Source organism: Schistocerca gregaria, chromosome X (assembly GCF_023897955.1).
Source record: "Schistocerca gregaria isolate iqSchGreg1 chromosome X, iqSchGreg1.2, whole genome shotgun sequence".
Taxonomy (NCBI): domain Eukaryota; kingdom Metazoa; phylum Arthropoda; class Insecta; order Orthoptera; family Acrididae; genus Schistocerca; species Schistocerca gregaria.
In genome coordinates this window covers 772,301,632-772,328,755 of record NC_064931.1, presented here as the reverse complement: position 1 = coordinate 772,328,755, position 27,124 = coordinate 772,301,632, and the positions used below count along the sequence as shown (strand labels likewise).

General features: G+C 37.3%; 1 protein-coding gene across 3 annotated transcripts in view; it reads right to left on the bottom strand.

Annotated features, from left to right (window-relative positions):
* Positions 1-27,124, bottom strand: part of LOC126298862 (uncharacterized) — a 120,417-nt gene that overhangs the window by 15,760 nt on the left and 77,533 nt on the right. For all 3 annotated transcript variants that reach the window (XM_049990371.1, XM_049990372.1, XM_049990373.1), the window contains exons 6-8: positions 22,719-22,864; positions 14,220-14,703; positions 5,359-5,539 (exon numbers count right to left, since the gene is read on the bottom strand). In XM_049990371.1, the coding sequence (XP_049846328.1) occupies positions 5,359-5,539; positions 14,220-14,703; positions 22,719-22,864 (811 nt within the window). The remainder of the gene's footprint in view (positions 1-5,358; positions 5,540-14,219; positions 14,704-22,718; positions 22,865-27,124) is intronic.

Below are 27,124 nucleotides of genomic sequence, written 5' to 3'. Positions count from 1 at the left end.
AGCAATTTCTTAATGCAAATGACGCATGCCTTATTTTCTACACAATATTTAATACCATCACTGGTACAGTCTCATGTAAATATCAATATAACTTATTTCACTATTGCTATTTCACCCTCTTTCACTGGCTGAAACAAAAGAAATGTGTATATAACTTACGCACTTCTCTTTTACACCTCTATGATAACTAAGATACACAAATATTTTGCACCTTAATTCTGTACATACTCATATACAGTTGTCTACAGGCAAAAATACACTGTTTCTGAAGAATATTGGTACTTGTAAAGTGTGCTACTAGAAAACAAACAGAAAATTTGGAAAAAAAACAGCAACTACATACTGTTTAGTGCAAATTATAAAGTAACGGACATTAAGAAAAGCTTAAAGCAGTTTAATTACTTTGAATAGCAAACCCTCAACAAATTGGTTTGCATTTTCAATATTACTCACCAATCAGGGTGACCCCAAACTAACTATATGCTTCTGGTTGTCACTTGGGTTACCAAACAGCTACATGAAAAAGTGCTATGGTCTATGAAAGTTCTATGGTCATACAACAAGAATCAATTTGATGACCATTGTTATGCTTGTTCAGTATTAGTTCAACTAGGTGGCCGTCAGCCCTTTAAGATTGTTACCATACATGATTATGAGCACAAATAAAAAATCAAAACTCAACAAATACTACAACATCTTCTTGAAAATACTTTCTGATACAAATATTGAACCATTTTGTAGTATCTTTCAGACAGGATAATCTGCTGTGCTCTCAACAGATTGGGGTGCTAGATGCAAAAATGCAATAAAACTGCTGTAAGCTGTGGTAATTACGAGTGCCCGCATTGGTTCACTATCAGTTGCTGGAGTAAGACTTCGTCAGAACAAAGTCCTTCACATCTGGTTAAACCTAATACAACTAGGATATTTACATCTGTTGCTTCAGCATTCATTTTTCTATTTGGCATGACACCCACCTAACAACTGAGAGGCTTTTACAGAGTTGTACGATGTCCTTTAAATCCATGCAAAAAACCTAAGGTAATAGCGCTTTGTAACACACAAGGTTCTACTTTGCAGTCACCAAGGTATCCCAAATTAATCTGTACACAGTCAAAACTATGTAAGTTCCCTATGGTACAATTATTATAAAATAGTGTATAGGCTTACATGTTGTGACCAGACAACTTTCCTTTCCATTCCATTCCTTTTCTTTACATTGGAGATAAGATGCAGATTATAGATCTGGGGACAATCTTCTATCAGGTCTACTTGATCAGAAGCCCAAATAGTGGAGTAGTACTCTAAAATACATTTACACTACCATTTTGTACTATGCCTGTTTAACAGATTCACTATACTTTCTCATAATCCTCCCAGCAAATCAAATTCATCCCACCATCTTTCCTCTAAATGATATCACATCAGTTCACTATATTATACCTATGTTTTCACATCAGTTCACTGTATTATACCTATGTATTTAGGTACACAAAAAATGTTCAAACACCAACAAACAGTATTCAGACATGTTCTCTAGGAAAATTTTATTGACTTTATGGGCTCAGACTATGTTGTTACTCTCTTATGAAAAATATGTATCTGGAGCTATAAAACAAGTTCCATGATAGTTATTAAATTAAGATTAAGTGAAGAAAATATTACTGCAAATTAAAATGAAAGTAGATGGACTATAAAAACACCCTAAAGTAAGCCATGTAGCAAAACAGTACAATCTGCATTTTGTCAAATAGTAGCTCAAGCTGACTGATCCAAAAAATCCTCTTTATTAACTCCAGAAATGATTGAATCTGTTAGCAGTTAAGTAAGTGCTGTATTTAGCGCAATGGGTATAATAGAGTAGTAGTTAAGAAGGAACACTAAGCATTACATAAGTCATATGCCATGGATCATGTGCAGAGGGGTCTCTGGAATGTGAAAAGAAGTAAAAGATATACGTTTTATTTACTTCAAGTGGAATGCAATTCAATTAATTAAAATTACAAAAGATTATTTTTACAGTGATAATACTAATTATAAAGTATCACAAAACATTAATTTCAAACGTTTCTGTGAAGTATTTACTGAGAACAATTCAGAGGCATGCTGCCTACACAATGAAATTATAATCATCTAGGAATTGATGGAAAGGTGTAATTTTTAATCACAAAATGTAACATTTCTTTATGTCTGACAGATCAGTAATTAGTTTGAAGAGAAGTTTAAAAGAGTTACAGACAAACTTTGTGTGTTCAACACATTTTTTAAAAACACTATTTGTTTTGCCTCTGCAGTGAAAACATTGAGAGAAATAATGACAATCTTTATTAACAATTACCAAGAAATATTCAGCAGAATGTGAAGTAGGCCACATGTGTAATTCAGCCCCAGGTAGCTGCCGGAACCTAAGGTACTCAGTGTAGGTAGTCATATTGGGCTATCACAAGTTGGCATTAAACACGATGTGTAGCAAGATTGCCTACAGTAAAATGGAAGGAAGAAAGATCAATTTTAGTTACCCAGCAAATCATGCCTGTATTTATCTTAAGTGGTTTACAGATCTCATGAAAAATCTAAATCTGGATGGTCAAATGGGGATATGAACCATGCTCTTCCCACATGTAATGCCATTGCTTTAACCACTGCATGACCTAGCACTCAAAGTGGTAACAAGTATGCAAAGAATACAGATTAATAAAAGAAACAGCTATTTCTTTTCGAAAAATTCCTTCTAGGAGGGATCCATGTTAAATTTGATTAAAAAATAAATTCAAGAACATAAAGTGCTGAATAGAACACAGAAAATAATAATGGGAAATTCAAGCAATCACTGCACAAAAAGCCAATAAGCAGAGTTGAATAATTAAAACAACACTGAAAAGAGGAAAAAACTCTCAATCTGTTGAGCAGCAATGATGTATGCCTGCTTTCTTTGCCTCTACATCAGAGATGAACTGGTAGCATATTAAGTGGACCAAACAAATGGAAATCTAAGAAAGTGAGATCGGGAGTGAATGTAGGATGCCCCAAAACCTTGAAATGAATATCATGAAGAAGTTTGAACGACATAGACATAAATATATGGACACACATTGATATGCAAAAAAAAGAACACCTTTTGATAATATACCTTGAATTTGTTTTGAACAGAAGGCTTCAACTCATTACAAAGTATATCACTGCAACAGTGACTGTTTACTGTGCGCCAGTTTCTAAGTAGAATTACAGAATTGGCACCCCCAAAAACTGAATACATCACTTTAAAAGATTTAAAGGCACTTACTTTTGTCAATAAATATGTCTGTTATTCAGGAAAATGTGCCACATGTCACAATAAACTCTCTGCCCACTTTCATGCTCATAATGAGATCTATTACTTGCTAGTGGCAATGCCCTCTAGGTATGGCTCATTTTTGGAAAAATGTTATCTGACTGCAGATTTGGTCAAGTCCTTTGTATTTTTAATTTATTTATTTATTTATTTTTGTTATCTATATATGTGAGTGTTATGTAATCATGTTTATATTGAGCATGCTTCTGATACAAGTAAATAAAAAATAATTTGTAAGCATCCATAAAAATCTAAACTGATAATAACATTCAGTTTAAGAGCAGCCAAACAAATATTGGTGCTCACTCTTAATTCACTGACAAATTTCTTAGCAGAACTGATTAATCTGTACATATCATTAATAATATTAAATAATGTGCATGTAATGTAAAATCTGATTTATGCATGTCTTGGAGGAAAAAATATCTACAAGGGTGATTCAAATTAAAACCTTAAAACTAATATCATTTTTAATTGTGAAAATGAACAAAAAACTTACATGTCATTTTTTGACCTAGCCTGCCTGACACTGAATGCATGTAATCGACTGCTTTGGAAATGCATAGATACCGCAATGAATGAAGTCTTTTGGTTGTGTCTGTAGCCAGTCATACAACATAGTTTTCAACTCCTTGTCACTTCTGAAATGCCTGCCTTGCATTGCTTCTTCGAGTGCACCAACCAGATAAAAGACTAGGGATGAGGTCTGGTGAATAAGAAGGATGTACCAGACATTTAAATTTAATTTTCTGAATAGTCTCAATTTCTTAAGCGATCTATGTGGCCAGGCATTTTCACGCAGTAGCAATACTCCTGAAATCTTAAGTCCTCATCATTTACTCCTGATTGCAGGGCAAAATTGATTTTTCAGCATGTCTGAATAAGAGGTGTTGGTTATCATCACTCCCCTATCCATGTAAGGTTTCAAAATTACTCCATTTGCATCCCAGAAGAGAATGAGCATGACTTTTCTGGCAGACGGTTGAGTGTGGAACTTTTTTGGTTTCAGCAATGAGCTGTGGCACCATTCTTCACTTGACATTTTCATTTCTGGTGGGGTGATGGTGGACCCAAGTCTCATTGATTGTAACAATTTTTCCCAGAAATGCATCACCTTCAACGTGAAAACGATGCAAAAGTTCTTAAAAGGCATCGACGGGACAGTCTTTCAATTCGGCAGCAACCTTAAAGGCACCTTACTGAAGTGCAGCACATTGTGAACCATATTCTGCACTGAACCAATACTAATCTTAAAACTGGTGGCTACTTCATTCAGAGTTACACATCTGTTCTCCTTTACAAGCTCCTCCACTAACACAATGTTCTCATCTGTCACTACACAGTGAGCCTGACCTGCTCTTGGAGCATCCTCCACAGAAGTTACACCACTTTTAAACATCCTACACCACACACACACTTTCTGCAACTACTAACATGAGTCACCGTACTGCACTTTCATTCTGCAGTGAATTTCGTTTGGTCTGACACCTATCACAGATTGCTGCTCAATCACGGCGCAGGTTGACAGTAGGGTGGCCATTTTGTTGTGGTTGCTGCTGACTTCTCCTGCATTGTAGCATCTCTCTGCCACCAGTCAGCAATCAGTCACTTTATGAACCTCAAAGAACACTACTGCCACCTACCAATTCCATCATACAATTATTCAAAATTTTATGGAACTTTTAAGATTTTCATTTGAATCAACCTCATAAAATCCAGAAAAGTAACAGCACATAAATCTGTGTAATCAGACTATGAGATCAATACATCATCATAAAAGCATTTACTCAATCCAAAAAAAAAAAGGAGTTCATGGTAGTTAATAATTAACTGCTACAATAGGGCAGTATTCTAGCGATAACAAAAGACAACATAAAAATTTCCATATTTAGTCTTAGCCTACTGTTTATATACAGACACTAAGTTACATTCTCGTAACAATTGTAAACAATTTATTAAAAGATGATTAACCTATGAAAACATCACAGTACTAATGTATAGAATTAAATAGCTAAACTTCAAAATACCTGTGCAGCACATTGTCTTGCCATACTCCAAGAGTGATACTGATCCACTGATTTGGCAGCGTATGGATGAAACCTCAAATATTCTTGAGAAGCTGCTTTATCTGTCACCAGGGGAAGTCGGTGAAGTAAGAAGCTTACAGCTTGGTGCCATGGGAGAGTCTTACCCTTCTCTGCAGCTAATCTAATGCACAACAAAAGAATGTATCATAGTATTTTCACTACTGAATAATAACACAAGGTTAAGTATATGTTTCAGAGAGATAAAGTAAATGCTGATTAATACTTATACATTACTCACAAGAGAAAAAGGTGTAATAAATAATAATAATAATAATAATAATAATAATAATAATAATAATAATAATAATATTTTCGTAATGAATAGCATACACCTATTTCATTATTTTATGTAGTCTTGAAAAGAGTGAGTAAAAGTTACAATGCATATATAGCTTATGAAATAATTTACGCTGCAACTTAGTTACATTGGCCTTTCAAACACAGACTTCTTCTGCCCATTGTTTCGGTTGATTCATCATTAACTGCTGAATCCACTTACTGACACTGTCACTAAAATTGATTCCACGCTCTTCAGAATGGTATCTGATGATTTTGAACAATTACCCTGTATTTCAGCATCCATGCAAAGTGGAATGTACCAACACAGGGAAAGATGTGGGTTGCATGACAGGTACAGCACACACTCAATATTAGGGTAGCAAATATATGTATAATTGTGTTTTTGTTGGATATGTTGCCCCGTCTTAAAAACTTACGTGTAATAAGCTCGAATAACTAATGAATGTGGAAGCACTATACACTGATAAATCATTCCTTAGCAGTCAAAGAAGAAACTCACAGTTCCTTCACCACAAAGCAAATGCGTTCCACATTATTCCTTGAACATTTACTTTAAGGGACACAGTTAAGAAGACAATCTTTATCACATGCACTGATGAAACTGATATATGCCACAATGAGTTTTGCACACAATGCACTGAAGATCCTGACAAATCTAAATTTGCACTTGTTTTAATGCTGGTACCTCAAACACACAGCTGAAATGTATATTCAATGCACACATAAATGATGCCCAACATGTCAAAGACAAGTGTTTCAAGGTACACCTGAAATACTTTAATAATGATGACCAGCAGACATGCCGCCAATGCATTATACACATAACTGTATCTCTGGAACAAGAAATAGTGCAACAATGTCAATTATGATAATCAGTCAAAATAGAACAGAAGTGCAATTTAATGGGAAAAAAACAGTAAAAATGGACAATACAAACACACAATCCCCACCTAAATGTAAATATCTGCAACAAAAAGTGGTGTTTGCAAGGAGAGCAAATTGAGAGAAGAAATCAAGCTTTAAACTATGCTCGAAACCAAGTGCTGATTACAAATAATATTCAACTGCAGTCTGGCGTTATGTTTCATTTTTGACTTATCATGACACAATCCATATGTAAACAAACTTCCTAGGTACACAAAGCTAATGCATTGAAATATGAGGGTTGTTCAAAAAGTAAGGTAACTTTTCAAATTGCATGGGCAATGTACATTCGATTCGCGATCAGCATACTTCATTTGTTTTTGGTAGATAAAAAGGTTAGTCATATTTTAGTGTGTTTGATGATTTTCGGTTATTATAAAAAATGGAACAAGGAATTTGCATCACATTTTGTGTGAAAAATGGAATCAAGTGCTCTAATATACTTGAAATGTTGACAGTTGCACATGTTGAGTCTGCTCTAAGTAAAAAAAATGTTTATAAATGGTATGCACTCTTCCAAGATGGCCGAGAAGATGCCAATGATGAACCTTGCTCTGGATACCCCAGCACATCAACAACAAAAAATGTTTACAAGTGGTAGAAGGTCTTCCAAGAGGGCCAAAAAGATGCCAATGATGAATCTCGCTCTGGACACCTCAACACAACAACAGATGATAATGTCAAAGCTGTGAAGAAAACTGTTTTTAAAAATCATCAATTACTGTAAGATTGGCTCGTGTCATGGAATTTTTTTTTGTTGATGTTTTGGGAATGAGACATGTGGGAGCCAAGCTTGTTCCAAAACTTCTCAATTTTGATGAGAAGAAACGTCGCATGAGCATCACTCAGGTGCTCTTGAATGATGTCAATGATGATCCTGATTTGCTCAAAAGGGTCATAACTGGTGACGAAACATGGTTTCACAGTTAGGACACTAAAACCAAAGCCCAATCATCCCAATGGAAGCATCCCAGTGAGCCAAGATAAAAAAAAAAAAAAAAAAAAAAAAGCACACCAAGTTTGATCAAATGTCAAAGTTTTGTTCGCTGTTTTTTTCAATTGCCGTGGTTTAATGGAAGTTTTGCCGCCAGGTCATACACTCAATAGGGAATTTTAACTTGATATTTTGTGCTGTTTTCGAGAAGCAATATGCAAAAAAGCCCGGAATTGTGGAGAAACAATTCATGGATTTTGCATCATGACAATGCACCTGCTCATTCATCATTGCTTGTGAGAGATTTTTTTGGCTGAAAACAACACTACAATCCTGCCTCTGTCACCATATTCACCAGATTCACCAGATTTGGCCCCCAGCGACTTTTTCCTGTTTCCAAAACTGAAAAGACCTATTAAACGACAAAGGTTTTTAACGACTGAGGAAATAAAAACTGCATTGCTGGAAGTACTCCAAGGCTGTACCACAAAGTGCTCAAGAGAAGTGCTTCAAGGATTGGAAGAAACATTGGCACAAGTATATTGTATCTGAGGGGGATTACTTTGAAGGCAGCAACGTGAATATTGATGAATAAATAAATATTTTTACATAAAAATATATAGTCACCTTACTTTTTGAACACAACTTGTATAAAACAGAGCCAGTTTCTGTTTATGAGTGTACCAAACATGGGGAAACACACACATAGACAACATAACGCTTGGTAACCACTTGGTGCTGAATAGAATTAGTGACCATGTACAGTTTAATGTTGTACAAAATATAAAGCCTAAATTAATACAACCGGAATGTGAACAAACCACCTCAAAAAATAAGATCGGACAGTCAGTGAGGGAAACAAGGTCAGGTTCAAATCTCCATCTGATTCTGAGACTTAATTTTGCAAAAAATGCCTTAAAAAAAAGGTTGCTATAAACTCTAACTTAGAGAGATTAAATGGAAACCATTCACAACACGTGGGTTCCACATAAATAAGCATGACAAAGAGCTTACTTGCTACAAAGTGGTCTTCCTGATATCCATTGAAGAAAATACAAAAATCAAAGGTTGTATATCAAAACCAGCTACTTATGAGCAAATGGATCACAGTAAACAACTCATCACAGTAAACAAGTCAGAAGAAGAAGAGGGTACAAGTGGGTATACTGTATAAACAATACTAGACCAATAGGTCAAGAACTTAATGATGGGAAATGGAAACTCTCTGATCCTCCAAATCAGTCAGGTATGAAACTCAAACACAGCTCCTGTAAGCAATTGTGGTTCAAAATGTGCTAATTTGTCCCCTCTGTATAACAAAGAAAGATATTGGAGTCCACTTTTTTCCATGCGCCGCTCGAGATTGGAATAACAGATAATTCTTGTCAAGGTGGTTTGATGAACCCTCTGCCAGACACTTAAGTGTGATTTGCAGAGTATACATGTAGATGAGTAAATTAAGAAATCAAACAATAAAGTAAAAGCAATAGCAATGTGTAATATTGTAAAAAGGGCAAGAGGAAGAAAACAAAGCAATGCACACAAGCACAGAAATTAAACAAACAACGTAATAACTAATCCTAAAGCTGCAGTGACAACTTTCAACTATTTCTTTCCAAGCAGAGTTAAAGAATTAGTTACAAATAGCCCAAACATGAAATATTAAGCAGTAAATCAAAAATTCACATGTGTACACAGTCAATATTCATTAGAATAATCACTAAAGATGATAATATAAAAGCCCTTAGACGTTTTAAAAAATCTTATGCAGTTGACATTGATGGTATTCCAACAACTGTCATCAAGAAACACGTGCATACTAGTGCTGGGTCACTAACACAGCTCTGTGACTGTTCTTTCCAGGCAGATACTTTCCCACAGTCACTGACAATCTCAAATTTAATTCCTGTTTTCCACAAATGCGGAAAGAAAGACATGATACACTTATCAGCCTATCTCAGTTTCATCCTGCGTCTCTAAAGCAACAGAAAAAATTGAACAGTATGGTGCCAGATGACTGGCAAACAAATAGAAGGCATCCTTATTAAGCAATCACATACAAAAGGTTAGTATGATGTACACAGTATTCTTCATGAATGGAAGTGAAACTACACACACATACACACACACACACACACACACACACACACACACACACACACACACACACAAGACTCCATCTTCCTCATCTCCTACAATTGTGAAATTAATTTATTACATGCACCCAAGTGCTAATACATTATCACAACTAAAAAAGATGAATAGTCTATTTCATTCCAGATGTGGAGCTACAGAAAACTATACACAATTTTCCACCATCAACACACACGCCATTGCTCAGCAAACAAGCACTGATGCAACTTTTTCAAAAGTACCTAACTCCTTAAAAACAGATTGGCAACAGAAAAATGTCAGCAGATATGCAACTGCAAATATTTTATCAGATGCCAAGCATAATAAATATCGACAACTTCTGTCAATTAAAATCGGGGACAACACAGAGTATTTCTTTCCACAGCTCTCTGACTCCAGATTCTATTGCAGCAACACAAAAGCCAGTGGTTTACAACAAGACTGGACAATCTGACTGAACACATATCCTGGCCAGATACTTACATCACCGTCAAAAGTGTGCCAAGTAGCAGCAGGCCCCATGGACCATATTCTCGTATTGACTAACACCCACACAGCCATGGTAATGTATACCACCTGGATTTCACCGACCTTTTCAGGAATCCATGTGAGTAGTGGTGGGGGGAATCATTACGCAATTTTCCATACATTGTCCTCATGTCATTCACCAGCGCAAAAGCTATGATCAGGGTGCCATTTAAGATCTAGTCAACAAAAAGCATCCCCCACACTAGTATCAGACAATGGACTAAAACTAACATCAAAAATATTTTCTAATTTCTATAACAGAAATAGCTTTCTGCAAGTCTGTTTCATATATAAAGCACCTGTGAGGTGGGGAGAATGGCCTCCACATTTAAGCATCAAATAACAAAAGCAGTGGAGAGACAGCCCTAACATTGTTCCCGAGCACTTACAAAATCTCTTCCCTCAACAGGAAGAGCCCAGCAGAGATCCTGAGCAGATGCCTGCAGCAGATGGTTCTCCACAATAGTGTACCCATAAAAAAGACTGTCAAATGTACATTTTGCACACTTCTGGCCTGGCACACTAGTGTGTGCGCACACCATTAAGAAAGCTCAGCCCTAGGTTGCACTACAGTCGCAGCCTCCCAGAACCACCTATTGCGGAGCTCACCTGCAATGGCAACACCAGAAGAATTTTAGGCACATCAGTAAAAGCTGCTGCTCCCAGTGATGCTCCCTCGGTCATCACAGAACCAGCTGATGCATGCACTGTAGCCACTGAACAAACAGCTCCAGCCCCAGCCTCAGCCAATATTAGTGATCGAGGTGCTACTGAGCACTACCACATCTTACAAGGTCCCATCATCACACAGACTGGACCCAGACTGCAAGCTGTGAAACAGTAACGCACGGCAATGGGTGCCTCCATGTAAGCAGATGCCGCACACAACATAGATTGCTCCTCACCACCTCCGCAGGACATTGAAATAGCCACACCCTCAGTGTCACACCCTCAGTGTCACACTACCGGAGGCCAGGGCAACCATTCTCCTCCTCCACCAGCACAGATGGAAATGTCTTGAGTGACTTCCATTCCTATGCACCAAACCCAGGGGATACGAATACAGTGTCAGGTAGTGACATTGGTGTCCTGCAAGAGATAGACATGCAGCTGTAGGCCTTGTCTCACCAGAGAGCAATGCCTCACTGGCTACAGAAAAGTAGTCATGTGTCCCATATGGTAGGTATGCGATGTGATATCATATGCCACAAATAGCCACCACCACAGCCTGAGCACCTCACTTGGCATTCATCACACATTATGCTACTCACTCGTTATCCACTAGACTGCCCTACTGACAACAAACCATGTGCTACCTTGTTCCTGTTATTGGAACTTATATGGATTGACTGTGAGCCTTCTATTGACATTTTGTTGTGAACTGGTTTACAGAGAGTCATTTCTTCCTGGCAACTCTACTGTCACTTTACATGTGTTACATGTATTACTGACTATAGTGACTTTCATGTGTTTTAGAGAAATCATGACTTAGGGCCAATATTTATTTTGCTGTTTAGCATGAACAGATGCCACAAATAGCCACCACCACAGCCTGAGCACCTCACTTGGCATTCATCACACATTATGCTACTCACTCGTTATCCACTAGACTGCCCTACTGACAACAAACCATGTGCTACCTTGTTCCTGTTATTGGAACTTATATGGATTGACTGTGAGCCTTCTATTGACATTTTGTTGTGAACTGGTTTACAGAGAGTCATTTCTTCCTGGCAACTCTACTGTCACTTTACATGTGTTACATGTATTACTGACTATAGTGACTTTCATGTGTTTTAGAGAAATCATGACTTAGGGCCAATATTTATTTTGCTGTTTAGCATGAACAGATTTTGAGAAACTGTGGGAAACCTAGATAAGGATAGCCAGACATGAATCAAAATTTTGTACTTTCTGAACTTCCCTGTTCAGCGCACAAACATCGTCTTATATGAGGCGTTTTTTTTTTAAGTAAGGTCTGTTTTATTGTAGACACTAGTAGTTTGTGCGCATACTGTAACGAGCGCATGCGTCCTGTACCGGCATGCCTCAGGAACAACTGTGCTCAGTTTCAGCTCTGTAGCTAACCTGTACGGTTCTGTTCTGTGCTTTCAAAATGTTTAAGAATATCAACTCGCCCGCCGTGTGTGAGGTTCGCTCAGTGATATGGTTTTTGTCAGCAAGGAAACTGCCTGCTGCAGAAATTCATCAACAGATTTGCAAAGTGTACGGTGATACTGTTATGAGTGAAACCAAAGTGCATAAGTTGTTATGAGTATCGAAAGATGGCCGTGACAATGTCCATGATGAGGACTGCTCTGGTCGCCCTTCTTTGATTACAGACAATCTGGTGGCTTCAGTTGAAGCAAGGATTTGTAAGAACAAGCACTTCACAATAATAGGTCTCTCAAACGAATTTCCTGACGTGTCAAGATCAGTGCTTTACAACATTGTTTCTGAACACCTAAAGTTTAGGAAACTGTGCTCCCATTGGTTCCCAAAACTCCTAACAGAGCACCACAAAAACTAAAGATTTGAATGTGTGATGAAGTTCTTGACTCGTTATCACGAAGAAGGTGACGGCTTCTTGAGTCAGATTATAACTGGAGACGAAACATGAGTTTTGCATATCATGTCCAAATCGAAGCAACTGAGCATGGAATGGAGACACACACACTTGCCTGTAAAGATGAAGGCCAAACAGACTCTGCCCCAGTGCAAAATCATGGCGTTGGTGTTTTGGGATATGCATCGTGTTTTGTTGGTTACTTCATGCAACAAGAAACCACTATCAATGCAGATGCATACTACCAAACCCTGAGAAAACTATGCAGAAAGTACATACTTCACTCTATGCTGACAAAGGTAATTGTCCTTCTCCATTACTATGCAAGACCCCACACTGCTGGTCGGACCCACGATTTATTGGACAGTTTTGGCTGGGAAGTTTTAGATCACCCACCCTACAGTCCTGATCTTGCGCCGAGTGATTACCAGCTGTTCCTCCATCTCAAACAACACCTCAGTGGCAACCGTTACAATGACGACGAAGTGAAGATGGCAATGAACTCTTCGTTCGGCAATGAACTCTTCGTTATCGGAACAGGCGGCAAGTTTTTATGAATACGGTATTTTAAAATTGGTTGAGACGTATGATATGTGTTTCAGCAAACTTGGCAACTATGTCAAAAAATAGAGTGAAGTATGTACTTTCTGAAAATAAATTTACTTTTTTGAAATAACCTTTCATTGTGTACTTATGTTCAAATGGACCTTACTTAACAAGCACACCTCGTATATTGATATTAATTAATTTTAGAACAGTTTTCTTTGAGTCTAATGAAGTCTATTGGAATCAGTCCACTTCAGGTGAACAACTGTGCAATGGCCACCTAGTGGTTAATGTCAATGTTCAGACCCTAACCCCAAGTTCATCCTTCTAGGATTAAGTGATCAGATAATCTCCAGAAACATGGCTCACACACAAATAACCAACTACAGCAATGAGTTTTATTTGAAATAGCACTTAAAATTCACTTTGACACAAATTTGCTCCCAGTGAAGTAAACAACTTTACTTTTCATCTAATAATAGTGCAAAAAAGGTGCAATCAATTTCAAGGGCAACTTGCAAAATTGTTCAACTGTGCATGATTACATTCATCCACTGCAGCAGTAATAATGTTTGTTTCATTAGCAACACACACAATGCTAAGGTCACTTCAAATAATCTATGCACACAAGTTGGATAAACAACGAATAAATTACAGTCAGTATTCTGTCTTTTTCTTCCTCTTCTTCTTCTTCTTCTTCTTTAAAGGCACACACATGTAAGACTTATTAGTAATAAAATCTCAAACACAACTTCACCAAACAGCCAAACAACTGAAAATTACTATGAAGATCTGGAAATAAACTTCCATGTAACATACACGACATATACTGTTCACAATATGTTGCAAGATCCACAATACATAACTAACCTGAAAAGCTTATCATATTCAATCTCAGATGAACTTTTTGTTAACATGCGTCTCTTCTTAGGTGGACCACCTGAAGCACTACGTTTTGCTGATGTTTTAAGTATAGAAACTCCCGATTTGCCTTTTATCAATATCTGAAATGGATTTACAAGTGGGGCTTGCTGACTGGGTTTACTTCGAATTATTTTCTCTGGGTTATACAATGAAGAATAGTTATGCTCAGTTACAATGCCACCAACTAATCTCAGCAACTCAGTTACTGACATCCGCTTTGTTTGGCGCAAATTGACATCAGACACACTATCCTTCATAAAATGATGGTCAATCTCTTTTGAACTTGATTCTTTCAATTTATTTCCATCATCTCTGTCTTCCTTTATGGTCACATTTTCCTTTTTGTAGCCTAATTGAACAACACTGTCTAAATTAACACTATTTCGTGGTATATCAGTGTATATCCAATAATCAGCAATGGTCTCTGGCGCTGTAAGATAAAAAACACATCAAAATAAGTTAAATACTGATCTACACAAAATGCTATAAGAGCTTAAATATCAAATCACCACTAGTATAGCCTCACCCATCACACTTACCATTACAGTCATTCTCTCCCAAAGCAGAACTACATTTGAGTGAGATATTTTATTTGCTCAATAACACAAATGGATTTCATCCTAGAATGAAATTCTCTTACAATTTGTGTAGTATACATTCCAGTTATTGTGTGGTGGGGAGGATCCAATGACAATTTGAAGCCTTACGATCTGTCTATGAGATGCGTTTTGAGTGGCACAACTGGTAGTATAAAAAAGGAAGTAAAACTGTCTTCAATCTGAAGATCATTTTGAACACCACATTTAATAGGCATGGTCCTGCTGGAGATGGAGTGTCTTTCCTTTCCTCTTATCTTTGAATCACCCAGTCAATTATAGTGGGAACTACAGTTTAACATGGATTTCAAACCACAGTGTAACTCGACATTTTTCACATCAACAAACATTGCCAGAGGTGAAAGAAGTGGGAAGTGACATAACAATCCTAGGATTGACTGGGAATCAGACCCAAGACTTTTGGATTTGTAGTCCAGCACTTTACCACAGAGCTACTGAGACACAGAGCATACTGCTCACAAAAAGACAAGAAGATCCAATTTTGATTCCAGATATGGTTTACACCTTTAACTTGCATATAAAATTGATTTTAATATATTTATCTTTCATAATTCTACTTTTGTTCTTCAGCACACTACTCTTCTGTTTCTTCAACACTGCACTTTCATCCCCCCATTACAGAGGACCATACTTTGATCTGACATCACGGAAGTTAAACCACTCTTGAAAATCTAGTAGAATAAATGCTTAATGGGTGTTTCTCAAAGGAATAAATAAATAAATAAAAAACACCCACACACACGACTTTATTAAAGGGGGTAGACCACAGTAGGAAGTCTTTTAGCCTAATTTTTACTGGCTTAATATGTTCCTTAGAGAGTCTATTTTTAAGATTAATTCATGTAAAGTGTCCCATAAATGTTAAAATACAGGGTGCCCCAAAAAGAATGACACAATTTTAACTTGTAATAATACTGAGACAAATGTCACTAGGTAACAAACAGTGCTAGACGTAATTGGCATGGTCTACAGTTTCAGAAAAAATCCGCTATATGTGCAATATGGTGTCCATGCAACAGAGAAGGCATATTGTGTTACTGAATTTAGTCATACTCAATCAGTGATTGCAGTTCAGTGGGCGTTTCATATTCGATTTTGTGCTAAACCACCATCACCAAAGAACATTCAACAGTGGTATAAACAGGTTGAAGAAATAGGGTGCCTCTGTAAAGGCAAGAGTCCTGGCTGGCCACACGTGCCTGAACAAACAGTGGAACAAATCCAATGAGAATTTGAGCGGATTAATACGCAATTTGTTGGTGTTAAGCCGTTCTTCCAAATAAATAATTCTATTTAAAATCAGGTCATTCTTTTTGGGAGACCCTGTATATTAAAACCGTGATTTACTGCATTGTAGTCTGGCACATCTCTGCACTTGAATTCAACTGATGTAATACTGTAATATTATTCTCAAAAAGCTTTCTCCCCTTGTTTATGGTAAACAGTCTGAAAGGACATGCTTGTCTGTGTCTGCTTAACTTGTCATTTCACTTACTTTTTTAAATGAAGTAAAATGACAGTGCTTGAAAACTAGAAACAGACATATTTGTACCAATAGAAAAGGTTCAAAAAGTAATCCAAATCATCTGAAAAATGCTTCAATTGGTAAGCGGAAGCCAGTTAATCGATACATTTTGTAAAATGAGTGTGTTTTGATAGTGGTGAAAAAAAGGCTAACTGTACAGCACTTGCACTGCCGATTAAAGGCTTGTTCAACTTAAATATTAAACAAACATAAGTAGAAACTTTAAATGTTTCTTTTTGAAAACAACATTTTTCAAGTTGGTGGAAGCTATAACACATGAAATATACATGTAATCACATTATACCTTTTTGTAACTTTTGAGTTGGCATTTTTTCCACCGTAGTACTTTGGATGTTTGTGGTATATTTTAATTTTGATTTTTGGTGCACATCTTTTTAATAACTTTTTTGTCAAAAAAGTTAACTTTTATTTCAGAGTGCCGCCATTTTGTTAAGAACCATTTTTTAAAGTACCCGCTTTAGACAATATCATGTTTCAAAGCAGTTTTGGAAATTTTTTTCTAGATCCAAAAGTGTGGCGTTCAGAGCTCCCACCAACCACTCTCACACTCCACGAAGGCCTTCTGTCAACATCATGTAATGTCCTCTGGATGCAAGATTTTCACTTAAAAGAATAAATAATACAGTGTTAAGGGTGTGCAGTAATGGTCTAATGACAGTTTTGTATTTGTTTGTTATTTTATTTTAAAAAATCATGAATATCAGCTCCAAAATTGAGTGTCACCTTGGTCTACCCCCTCAATGTGCAGGTAAAGTGAGCTGAAACAAAAACTGGACTTTTAGTGTTTCGCGTAAACACTAGAGTCAATGATAGACTATGGTTTTGTTTACCGTCATGTCACTGATTGATTGAAAGAGATAGATAGATAGATAGATAGAGAGAGAGAGAGAGAGAGAGAGAGAGAGAGAGAAATTGTAATTTGAAAGAGTAACACAAAGTCTCGAAAACTAGTGCAATTATCTGGTCTGTTTCATCTGTCTATGTACAACACACAGGTCACAGAATGCCTTTACTATTTTTTGCTTGTTATTTCCATTAGCCATGTCAGTTATTTGTTGGAATTGAATGAAGATAGGCACAAGGAAGTATGACATTACATAAAATAAAATGTGCACAATACCAGTTACTAAATAGATGATGAATTTGATTTCCAAACTTGTGAGACATTCAACTCCCCTCAAGCCAGTGTCACACAACATTATACTGAATAAATTATTATTCACACCAGACAGCACAGAAATTAATGACAGCTGTTTCATAACCAATAATACTCAGCAAGAGGTTGATAGAATTGTTCATGTGATAACTAAGAACTGAAACACAAAGCTTGGTCACCTGAGTCAAGGTAACATTTTGAGTTAATGACTGGTCCACACAGTTTACACAACATAAGGACAGCGATCCTGGTTGTCAATAATGCATTGTGTAGGTTAGTCATTTAATCATTTGCTCATGAGACTTTTCTTGTGGCATAGGTTGGGTGCACTCATCTCAACCAATTGAAGGCTCTCTAATGACTAACTGCTGCCCTTCATGTGGTCAACCAAATGGCAATAGGGTATTCCAGGGCAAAAAATATCCAAACTTCATCTGGTGAACATTCTTGGGAATTTTGAAAGATTTACTATGCCAACTTGTTCAACCAATGTGAATACACAAGTAACAAAAAAATATTATCACTCTCCTAAATGTCTAAGTGTTCAAGATCATAAATATGCCTATAATTTTATAGTGTATAATGGTGTGACGTCACAATTAAACCTTGCAGGCTTCATACAAGGACAAATCACCAGTGTTCATCTGAGCATATATGATAAGTCACAAATCTACTAAAGGATTTCATGTGAAGTCTTTGTCTAGTTTACACAATAGCAGAACCAAAAATAAATTTATCAATAGACAGACAAACATCAAAGAAGCCTTACAAGAAGATAATGCCATGAAAGTGACAGTTTCAGAGAACACAATGTCAACAAAACCAGTGCATCTGGAACTGCAGGAACAAAACGTTCATGGTAGTGTCACATGTGCTGTAAACAAAATGAATTCAAAGCACTGGTGCAAGGAGCACAAAATCTTAATTAACTAACCAATGTAAATATGTAATCTAGCCTGAAACACCAAGTTTTGTGACACTCCCTAAGTGGGTTGCATTTGCATGTGAATAACACCGGGGAAAGCAGATAATTCAAAATGTCGTCTTCAAAATGAGAAGTATATTAAGAACCTCTGCAGTGGTTTAGACAATCATATCATGATTTTCAGTTGATATTATCCTGAAAAGATAATTGGTAAGGCCTGTAAGACCATTGCAGGTGATTGTTCAGTCAATGGAGCTTGGTTTCTAGCAGTGGATTATATGCTCAAGATTTGTCAGAGGAAGGCAAGTTTGTTAAAAGTAACAAACTGAAAACACCATTCACAAATGGCAAAGCAAGCTATTATTGGCTCTATGTGTTAGTGAAATGCAATAATTTTTGTATCAAAAACACCCCCAGCGCACTGAAATGTGCAGAAAAAGTTGTGCGGATCCATTCATTACCTATCCCTATTTCGACTTCCTTGAAGTTACAATAAAAGTTGTTGTCCTTGAAAATACACAAAATATGATTTTTAATTTAGACGAGACAGGGTTTGCTAGGGATCGCTCAAAAAACTAAAGTTGTGGGGGGTACAAGGTTACCTTCATCAAGAACAAGAAGTTCTCCAGAACAGGATAATATTTATGTTTTGCTTAGCGTATCTGTGAATGGAAAGCTTCTGAAAAAGAAATATTTTATGGACTTTCTTACGCAGCCACTCCTGATGGCTGGATGGAAGCTGATGTGTTTGAGAATTTTTTCAAGAAATCATTATTACCATTACTAAGAGGATATAGGCCTGCTATTCTAATATGTGACGGCCATAAAACACATGTATCTCTAAAGTTGACAGAAATGGCATGGCATATAAACATCACAGTTTTAATTTTGCTTCCTTATTCATCCCACCTTCCCCAGCCACTGGAATTAAATGTGATGAAATCTGTAAAAACTGCCAGGATATAGATCTCATTAAGTGCAAAAACATAATATTGGCCAGAAGATGAAAAAAATTAACATCTTAAGTCATATGTGGGCAAATTTTGAGTCATCTGTTAACCAGGCAGGGTTTCAAAAAGAAATAATTCATCCACTCAAAAACGATGTGATTTAGGAGGACATGTTTGGTCCTAAAGCTCTTCAACATTACAAAGTAGAGCACCCAAGGACCATCTCACAAGTATTATCCACTTATTCCATTGGTGATCCAACACCCTGTGGGGAGCCCTCAAAATCTACCCAAGCTGTTCTTTCTTTTAGCAGTCAACCTAACCTAAGCCAAGCTATCAGCTCAGGGCAAAGAAAAACAATTCAGGACTTTTTAGAAATAATTCACAACCATAAGATATAAAATACAGGAAAGAAGTAGTGAATAGCCAAAGGGTCAAAGGTAATAACTTATTATGAAATGCATAGGAGGCTTATAGTCTGACAAAAGGAAAAATAAGAAAGTGAAAAGTTGAAATAAGACCAAAAAGTTCAGAAATTACTAAAAAATGAGACTAATAGGATGGCCAGAAAGAAGATTGCAGAAGAAACTGTATAAAGAGAGAAATTATATAAAGTTCATTGGAATCACATGATTATAACAACATCAGAGATTCCAATGTGGATTACACCAACAATGTTTCAGAGGAAAGTGTGGCACAACAGGAGGAAGAGAAAACGGTATCAGGGGAAGCTGTGGAGAAAGAAGCATAACAGGTGTATGATTTGGCTTTGAAAACTGTAGAGAAGTTAACTACAGTTGACAGGGCAGTAGTGAAGTATGCTGGCAAAATCCAAATGAGATACCACCACACCCCAGAGTAGGAAAAAGAGGGGACATGACCTTAAACATTGAATTCTTTAATTCTGATGTGCAGTAATGTATTTTACAGTATATTTTGTTGTTATTTATCATTTAGTAAAACTACTGGTACTTTGTTCATCATTTTAGTACTTAAAGTGACAAGATTTGTTATCACTTGTAATTTCCTCGTCTATTGTAAGCTGTGTTTTGTGTAAAGATGTACATCTTGACCCTTTTGACAACCCTTTTTTCTGATGAAGAAAGACTATCATTAAAATATATTCTTTGCCTCAATAAATCTTGTTTTTGATGCTATATATTTTCTTGAGGTCCACGAGCATTGTGACACATCCAAGCACAAACGTTGATAGCTCAAAAAGCTTTAAGCCCACTTTGAAGCTTCAGCCATAAAAATAAATGTCAGAATATGTACTACTGGGCACTTGCTCTAGAATCACTGCCAACTAAAATGAGATGTTCACAGCCACTTGAGTGGGGTAAGTGCACAACTAGACATTTTTAAAGAACTTTCATATTCTCAACAATAAATGCTTAACAAAACCAACTATTGAATATATATCTTTAAAAAGGACAGTCTCATTGCCACAATTCAGGAAAATATACTGATATAACTATATAAACAAAGGATTCGACTGTGCATGTACCCCATCTTATGTTACCAATAACTCTTTTAGTTTCCAGAAACAATTCCATTTATTGATTGAAATTTGTATCTTCTCAAAAATTTTGCCTTTTGCACTACATACACATTTATTCTACTTAAGGTAATCTGTGCTGTCTGACTAACTTCTCAATGGAGTATCAATGAAACCACCCACACTGTTAACATAGTAGTTTAGTATTGGTGACATCACAGGTGTCACACTACAAATGCAAAAGTTTCAGGATCTGTGCCCATTCAATCCTTGGGCTTTTCAATGTACTTATCTTGGCATTCACCACTGGAAATGCTTTCTGTATGTTAAAAATACCAAGGTATGTATAATGAGAACTGTAGTTCCCCTTACAGCTGGCTGGACAAGTTGGCTTTCAGTGCACGAAGGCACAGACAGCAAACTGCAGAAAATATGTACCTTCAACAAGACAATGTAACAGCTTATCATTCCCCAAGTCAGTCAGAATGATTTGAGGAACACTTGACAGACAGAGTGGTTGTGTGGGTGCCCAAATCACTTGACCTCTCTCCTATAGAGCACATCTTGGGCAACATTGAGCAGAATGTGTACCCTTGGACATACCTTTCAACATTTCCTGTGAGTTTTTGGCAACAGTTTACCATTCATGCACTAGGACAGCTCACCAACGCTTTTGGTTTCTCACAGAGTCCACACCATGATGTATCATAACGTTTGTCTACATCTACATACATACTCTACAAACCACTGTGAAGTACATGGCAGAGGCTACTCAGTGAGATACCATATGTTAGTGTTTCTTTCTGCTCCAATTAGATATGGTGCATGGGAAAAATGACTGCCTAAATGCCAATGTGTGTACTTTAATTACTCTAATGTTTTAATTTTGTCCTCACGGTCTCTAGGGGGTGATATGTAGGGAGTGAAAGAATATTCTAGAGTATTAACTTCATACTGGATGAATATAATCTGAAAACTTGCACATCATTATTTTCTAAAGCTGGTTTTTCAGGCATCACAATGTTCACAATGTCATAGCTCTTGAACTATCTGTTGTAAAATGCTATAATTTTGCAGCCACATTAAGTGACACATGTAGAGACTGTGTGCAAAGCAGGTTGTGAATAGTTTTAGTAGCAATGAAGTAACAAATTAAAACATCACATCTGATGTTGAAATTTTACTGTGTACCATTTTAAGAAAAAACTACTTTGCCATGAGTCTGAATATCTAGACAATGTATCTCCCAGTGCATGGGTCATAAAATGAAATAATTTTGCAGGTACATTCGCTGGTATATGTGGATACTATCTGAAAACAGTGTTGTGAAGAGTGTTATTAATAAGGAAGTAATCAATTAAAACATTATGCCTGATTCTTAGGTTTGACTGCACAAACATTGAAAATGTAATAAGTGATAAAACTTTTTTCCTTTCATCATTTTGTGGAAGGTGTCAGCGAGACAAGATTTCATAAACATTTCAAAATATGTGCAAAGTTTGTCGGAAGTCGCTAAGTGCTCTCATTCTCAAATACATGATGGATGAAATCTGGGAATTTGCACGCTGTCAGTTACACTGTCTCACAACAAACACAGAGATTCTAACAGTAATATTTGTCTTATTGTGTTAATAGCATTTTAGCAATACAGATGTTTTTGTGATAGGTGTAAGAAATTATGAATGTAGCAGTTATGTTGGCAGCTTTAAAAATTAAGTAAGTTTAAGACTGCCATATGAATAAATTTACTTACCACCTCTCTGGTATCCACACTGGGTCCGATCAAGTTGCAATCTATGGTAAATTGTCAATGGTTTGTTTCTTGATAAATAAAAAAATATAACTATACGAACAAGGAATTCTCCCCATCCTCGTCTCACAAGATGGAAGGGCGGTTCTCTAGAAACAGTCAATATATGAAAAGAAACCAGCATTATCTAATGGAAATAGCTATAAAGAGTGTCATAGTAAACTTTCAAATTTTAATGTACCTCCATAATACACAACAGGCACATACATGAAACATTAAATACAGAATGTTACTGTTCCTCCACAATATGGGACAGGCACATATGTGAAACATTAAATACAGAAACATTAACTAAATGCTGTAACCTTTAATACATCAAAAATAAAAATCAAGTGCAATTATAATTACTTAAAGATTACAAATAAAATTTTCTTACAAATTTGATCCATCACTTATGAGGGAAACACCCATTGCACCCTCGTCAGATTTAGTGGTAAAATGGCCCAGTGGACTGCCCGTCAAAACCAGAACACAGATCAAGCATGAAAACAAGAAGTAGTTGTACTGAACTGTGGAAAAATAAGCAAAATAGAAACAGTGATTGGGTCAAGCTCAAGATGTGTTACATCGGGCAACTCAGATGAACAATGACCTTGTGATTGTGTGGTCATAGTGTTGGACTGCAAAGTGGGAGATCCGTGTTCAAACCTCTGTCATGCCCCATTCTTTTTCACAAATTTATGAACTGTTCATCCGGTCACTGGCAGGTCTGTTCTCCTTCTGTAGTCTTGGCTATTGTCACACTAAACATTGGTTATAGAATATGAGTCATGTGGTGAGAATATATTACCACTGCAAGTAAACGTGATGAATAGCGAGAGCAGGGAAGATGCCGCATAGATCTCTCACAGAAATGAAAACAACTAATACACAAGTGTGAACTACATTACAACAAAGGAATTCAAGTGCCAAAACTTCCAAAATGGAACTCAAGAGGAATAATGTGTTACTTGTGTAGATCAAATAGGAGGTATGTACTGGAGGTCCCTTCATTACACGTTACTGTTGCAAATGGACATTACACCAAGATACATACACAAATTTGATTACAGCAAACAGACATCAATGGAGAGTTCATAACTGGGGAGGAGAGTTGGCAGGGAAGGGGGTTAGGGGGGGGGGGGGGGGGGGGGAGAGAGGTGGGGCACGATGGAGGTTTGAATCTGTATCTTCCCCTTCACATTCCAACACTGTGACCACATAACCACAATGCCAAAATCATTCAAAGTCACTTGATGTTGCTCATGTTAATGTTGGAACAATCACTGTTTCTATTTAGCTTTTTTTTCCACAGTTCAGTACAACTTCTTCCTGTGTTCATGCTTGATCTGTGTTAAGTTTTTGATGGGCTATTCTCTTGCCACTAAATCTGAGGGGGGAGGGGACTGCAATGGGGAGTTTCCCTCATTAGTGTTATATTGCTGCAACATTAACAATAGAAAGTTGAAAAATAGTTCTACTCTCCAATGGATAAACGTTGTGGTCCTAATCATTCATCATCATTTAAGACTGATTATGCCTTTCAGTGTTCAGTATGGAGCATAGTCCCCTTACAAAATTCCTCCATGATCCCCTATTCAGTGCTAACATTGGTGCCTCTTCTGATGTTAAGCCTATTAATTCAAAATAATTCTTAACCGAATCCAGGTACCTTCTCCTTGGTCTACACCAACTCCTCCTACTCTCTACTGCTGAACCCATGAGTCTCTTGGGTAACCTTGCTTCTCCCATGTGTGTAACATGACCCCACCATCTAAGCCTGTTCGCCCTGACTACTACACCTATAGAGTTCATTCCCAGTTCTTCTTTGATTTCTTCATTGTGGACACCCTCCTGACATTGTTCCCATCTACTAGTACCTGCAATCATCCTAGCTACTTTCATATCCGTAACCTCAATCTTATTGATAAGGTAACCTGAATCCACACAGCTTTCGCTGCCATACAACAAAGTTGTCGAAAGATTGAACGGTGCACAGATAACTTAGTCTTGGTACAGACTTCCTTCTTGCAGAAGAGTGTTGATCGTAGCTGAGTGCTCACTGCATTAGCTTTGCTACACCTCGCTTCCAGTTCTTTCACTTTCTCTGTCTACCTGAGTTCTAGTATGTAGCCACCATTTTTGATACGCCTTATTTTTCCTTTTACAGGCTGCCTTGACTGTGTCATTCCACCAAGCTGTTTGCTTCATCCTACCTTTACACAATACTGTTCCAAGACATTCTTTAGCCACTTCTAGTACTGTGTCCCTGTACCTTGTCCATTCCTTTTCCAATGAATGTAATTGACTACATTCAACTAACTGGTACCTTTCTGAGATCACTGTTATGTACTTGTGCCTGATTTCCTTATACTGAAGTTTCTCCACTCTTATGCTCCTACATATGGACCTGACCTCCTGCACTTTCGGCCTCACAATACCAATATCACTGCAGATTAAATAGTCATCAGTGTAATCAAAGAATCCCCTGAATACATGTTTGTCCCTCACAGCCTTCCTGAATTCCTGATCTGTTATTATATAGTCCATGACAGATCTGGTTCCCCTGCCTTCCCAAGTATACCGGTGAATGTTCTTATGTTTAAAAAAGGAGTTTGTGATTACTAAGCCCATACTGGCACAGAAATCCAAGAGTTGTTTCCCGTTCCTGTTGGGCTCCATATCCTCTCTAAATTTACCCATAACCTTTTCAAACCCTTCTGTTCGATTTCCAACCCTGGCATTAAAATCACCCATGAGAAGAACACTGTCCTTGTCCTTTACTCTAACAACTACATCACTGAGTGTGTCATAAAAACTATCCATCTTATCTTGATCTGTCCCTTCACAATACGAATATACTGACACAATCCTAATTTTCTTGCTAGACACTGTCAAATCTACCCAAATCAGTCGTTCGTTTGCATACCTTATTGCAACTACGCTGGGTTCCATTTCTTTCCTGATGTAAAGTCCTACACCCCATTGTGCTATTCCTGCTTTGACTCCTGACAGGTAGACCTTGTATTCTCTCACTTCCTCTTCTTTCTCACCCGTTACCCGAATGTCACTAACAGCTAAAACATCCAACCCCATCTTTCTTGCAGCCTCTGCCAGCGCTACTTTCTTCCCAGAGTAGCCCCATTAATATTAATAGCTCCCCATCTCGTTACCATTCATTTGCCGAGCCGTATCTTAGGAGTCCTTGGTTTGTCAATTAGAGGTGGGACTACGTCACCTCCAAAGGTCCGAGGCGTTTTGCTCTGATGGTTGCCAGCTTCATATTTAAAGTACCAGGGAAGCAGGTTGCTAGCCTTACTTGCCCTGGGTCCCATCGAGTTTTACCCCTAACAGTTGAGGGAATAACCGGTGGATTTGGTAGTCTTTGCCGTCTGAGCACAAAGGTGACCACGACTCAGAATATGTTGGAGATGCCCAGCCTTATTCCAAAGTAATTGGTATCCCAACTGTCAGGACCACTTACTTGGCCACTCATACGTTGCCCGTGGTTCATGAACTAGGACATGACAACAGGAACCCACACCATGAACCATTATCAGTATGAAATTACAATGAAATGAAAACCCTTAGCTGCTTACAGGCTTTGACATATGTCAACGGGGACAGATGAAAATGTGTGCCACGACTGGGACTCAAACCCGGGATCTCCTGCTTACATGGCAGAAGCTCTATCCATCTGAGATCTGAGCCACAGAGGATATTGCGACTGCAAGGATTTATCTGTCCCCGTTGACATATGACAACCCCTGTAAGCAGCTAAGGGTTTTCATTGCATTGTAATTTAATTCTAACGAGCTGCATGGTCACCGATGGTATCTGTTCTTTCAGACATGTCCGAAAGAACAGATACCATCTTGATATTTACATTATCAGTATGTTGTCTCAAAACAAGAACAGGAGGGTATATTACTAAATCACCAGTTTGCTAAGCCATGGTTGCAAAATACTAACAAATTATTTATAAAGGTATGGAAAGGTGTAGAAGCCAAACTAAGTAAAGCTCAGCTTGTATTACACAGAAATGCTGGAACATGTGAGGCAATACTGATCACATATACTATCTTACAAGATAGAGTTAACAAATATCCTAAATCTATAGTTTATGTAAGATTAGAGAAGCAATCTGACAATGTTTACTGGAAAACTCTCTTGAAACTTCTGAAGGCAGTAGGGATAAAATACAGGGAGTGAATTATTATCTATAACTTGCACAGAAACCAGACTGCAACTAAAAGAATCTAACAACATGAAAGAGAGGCAGTAGCTAGGAAGGGATTGTAGTCTATCCCCCACTCTTACATTAAGAAAGCAGGAAAGCAAACCAAAGAGAAATTTGGAAAGCAAGCTTA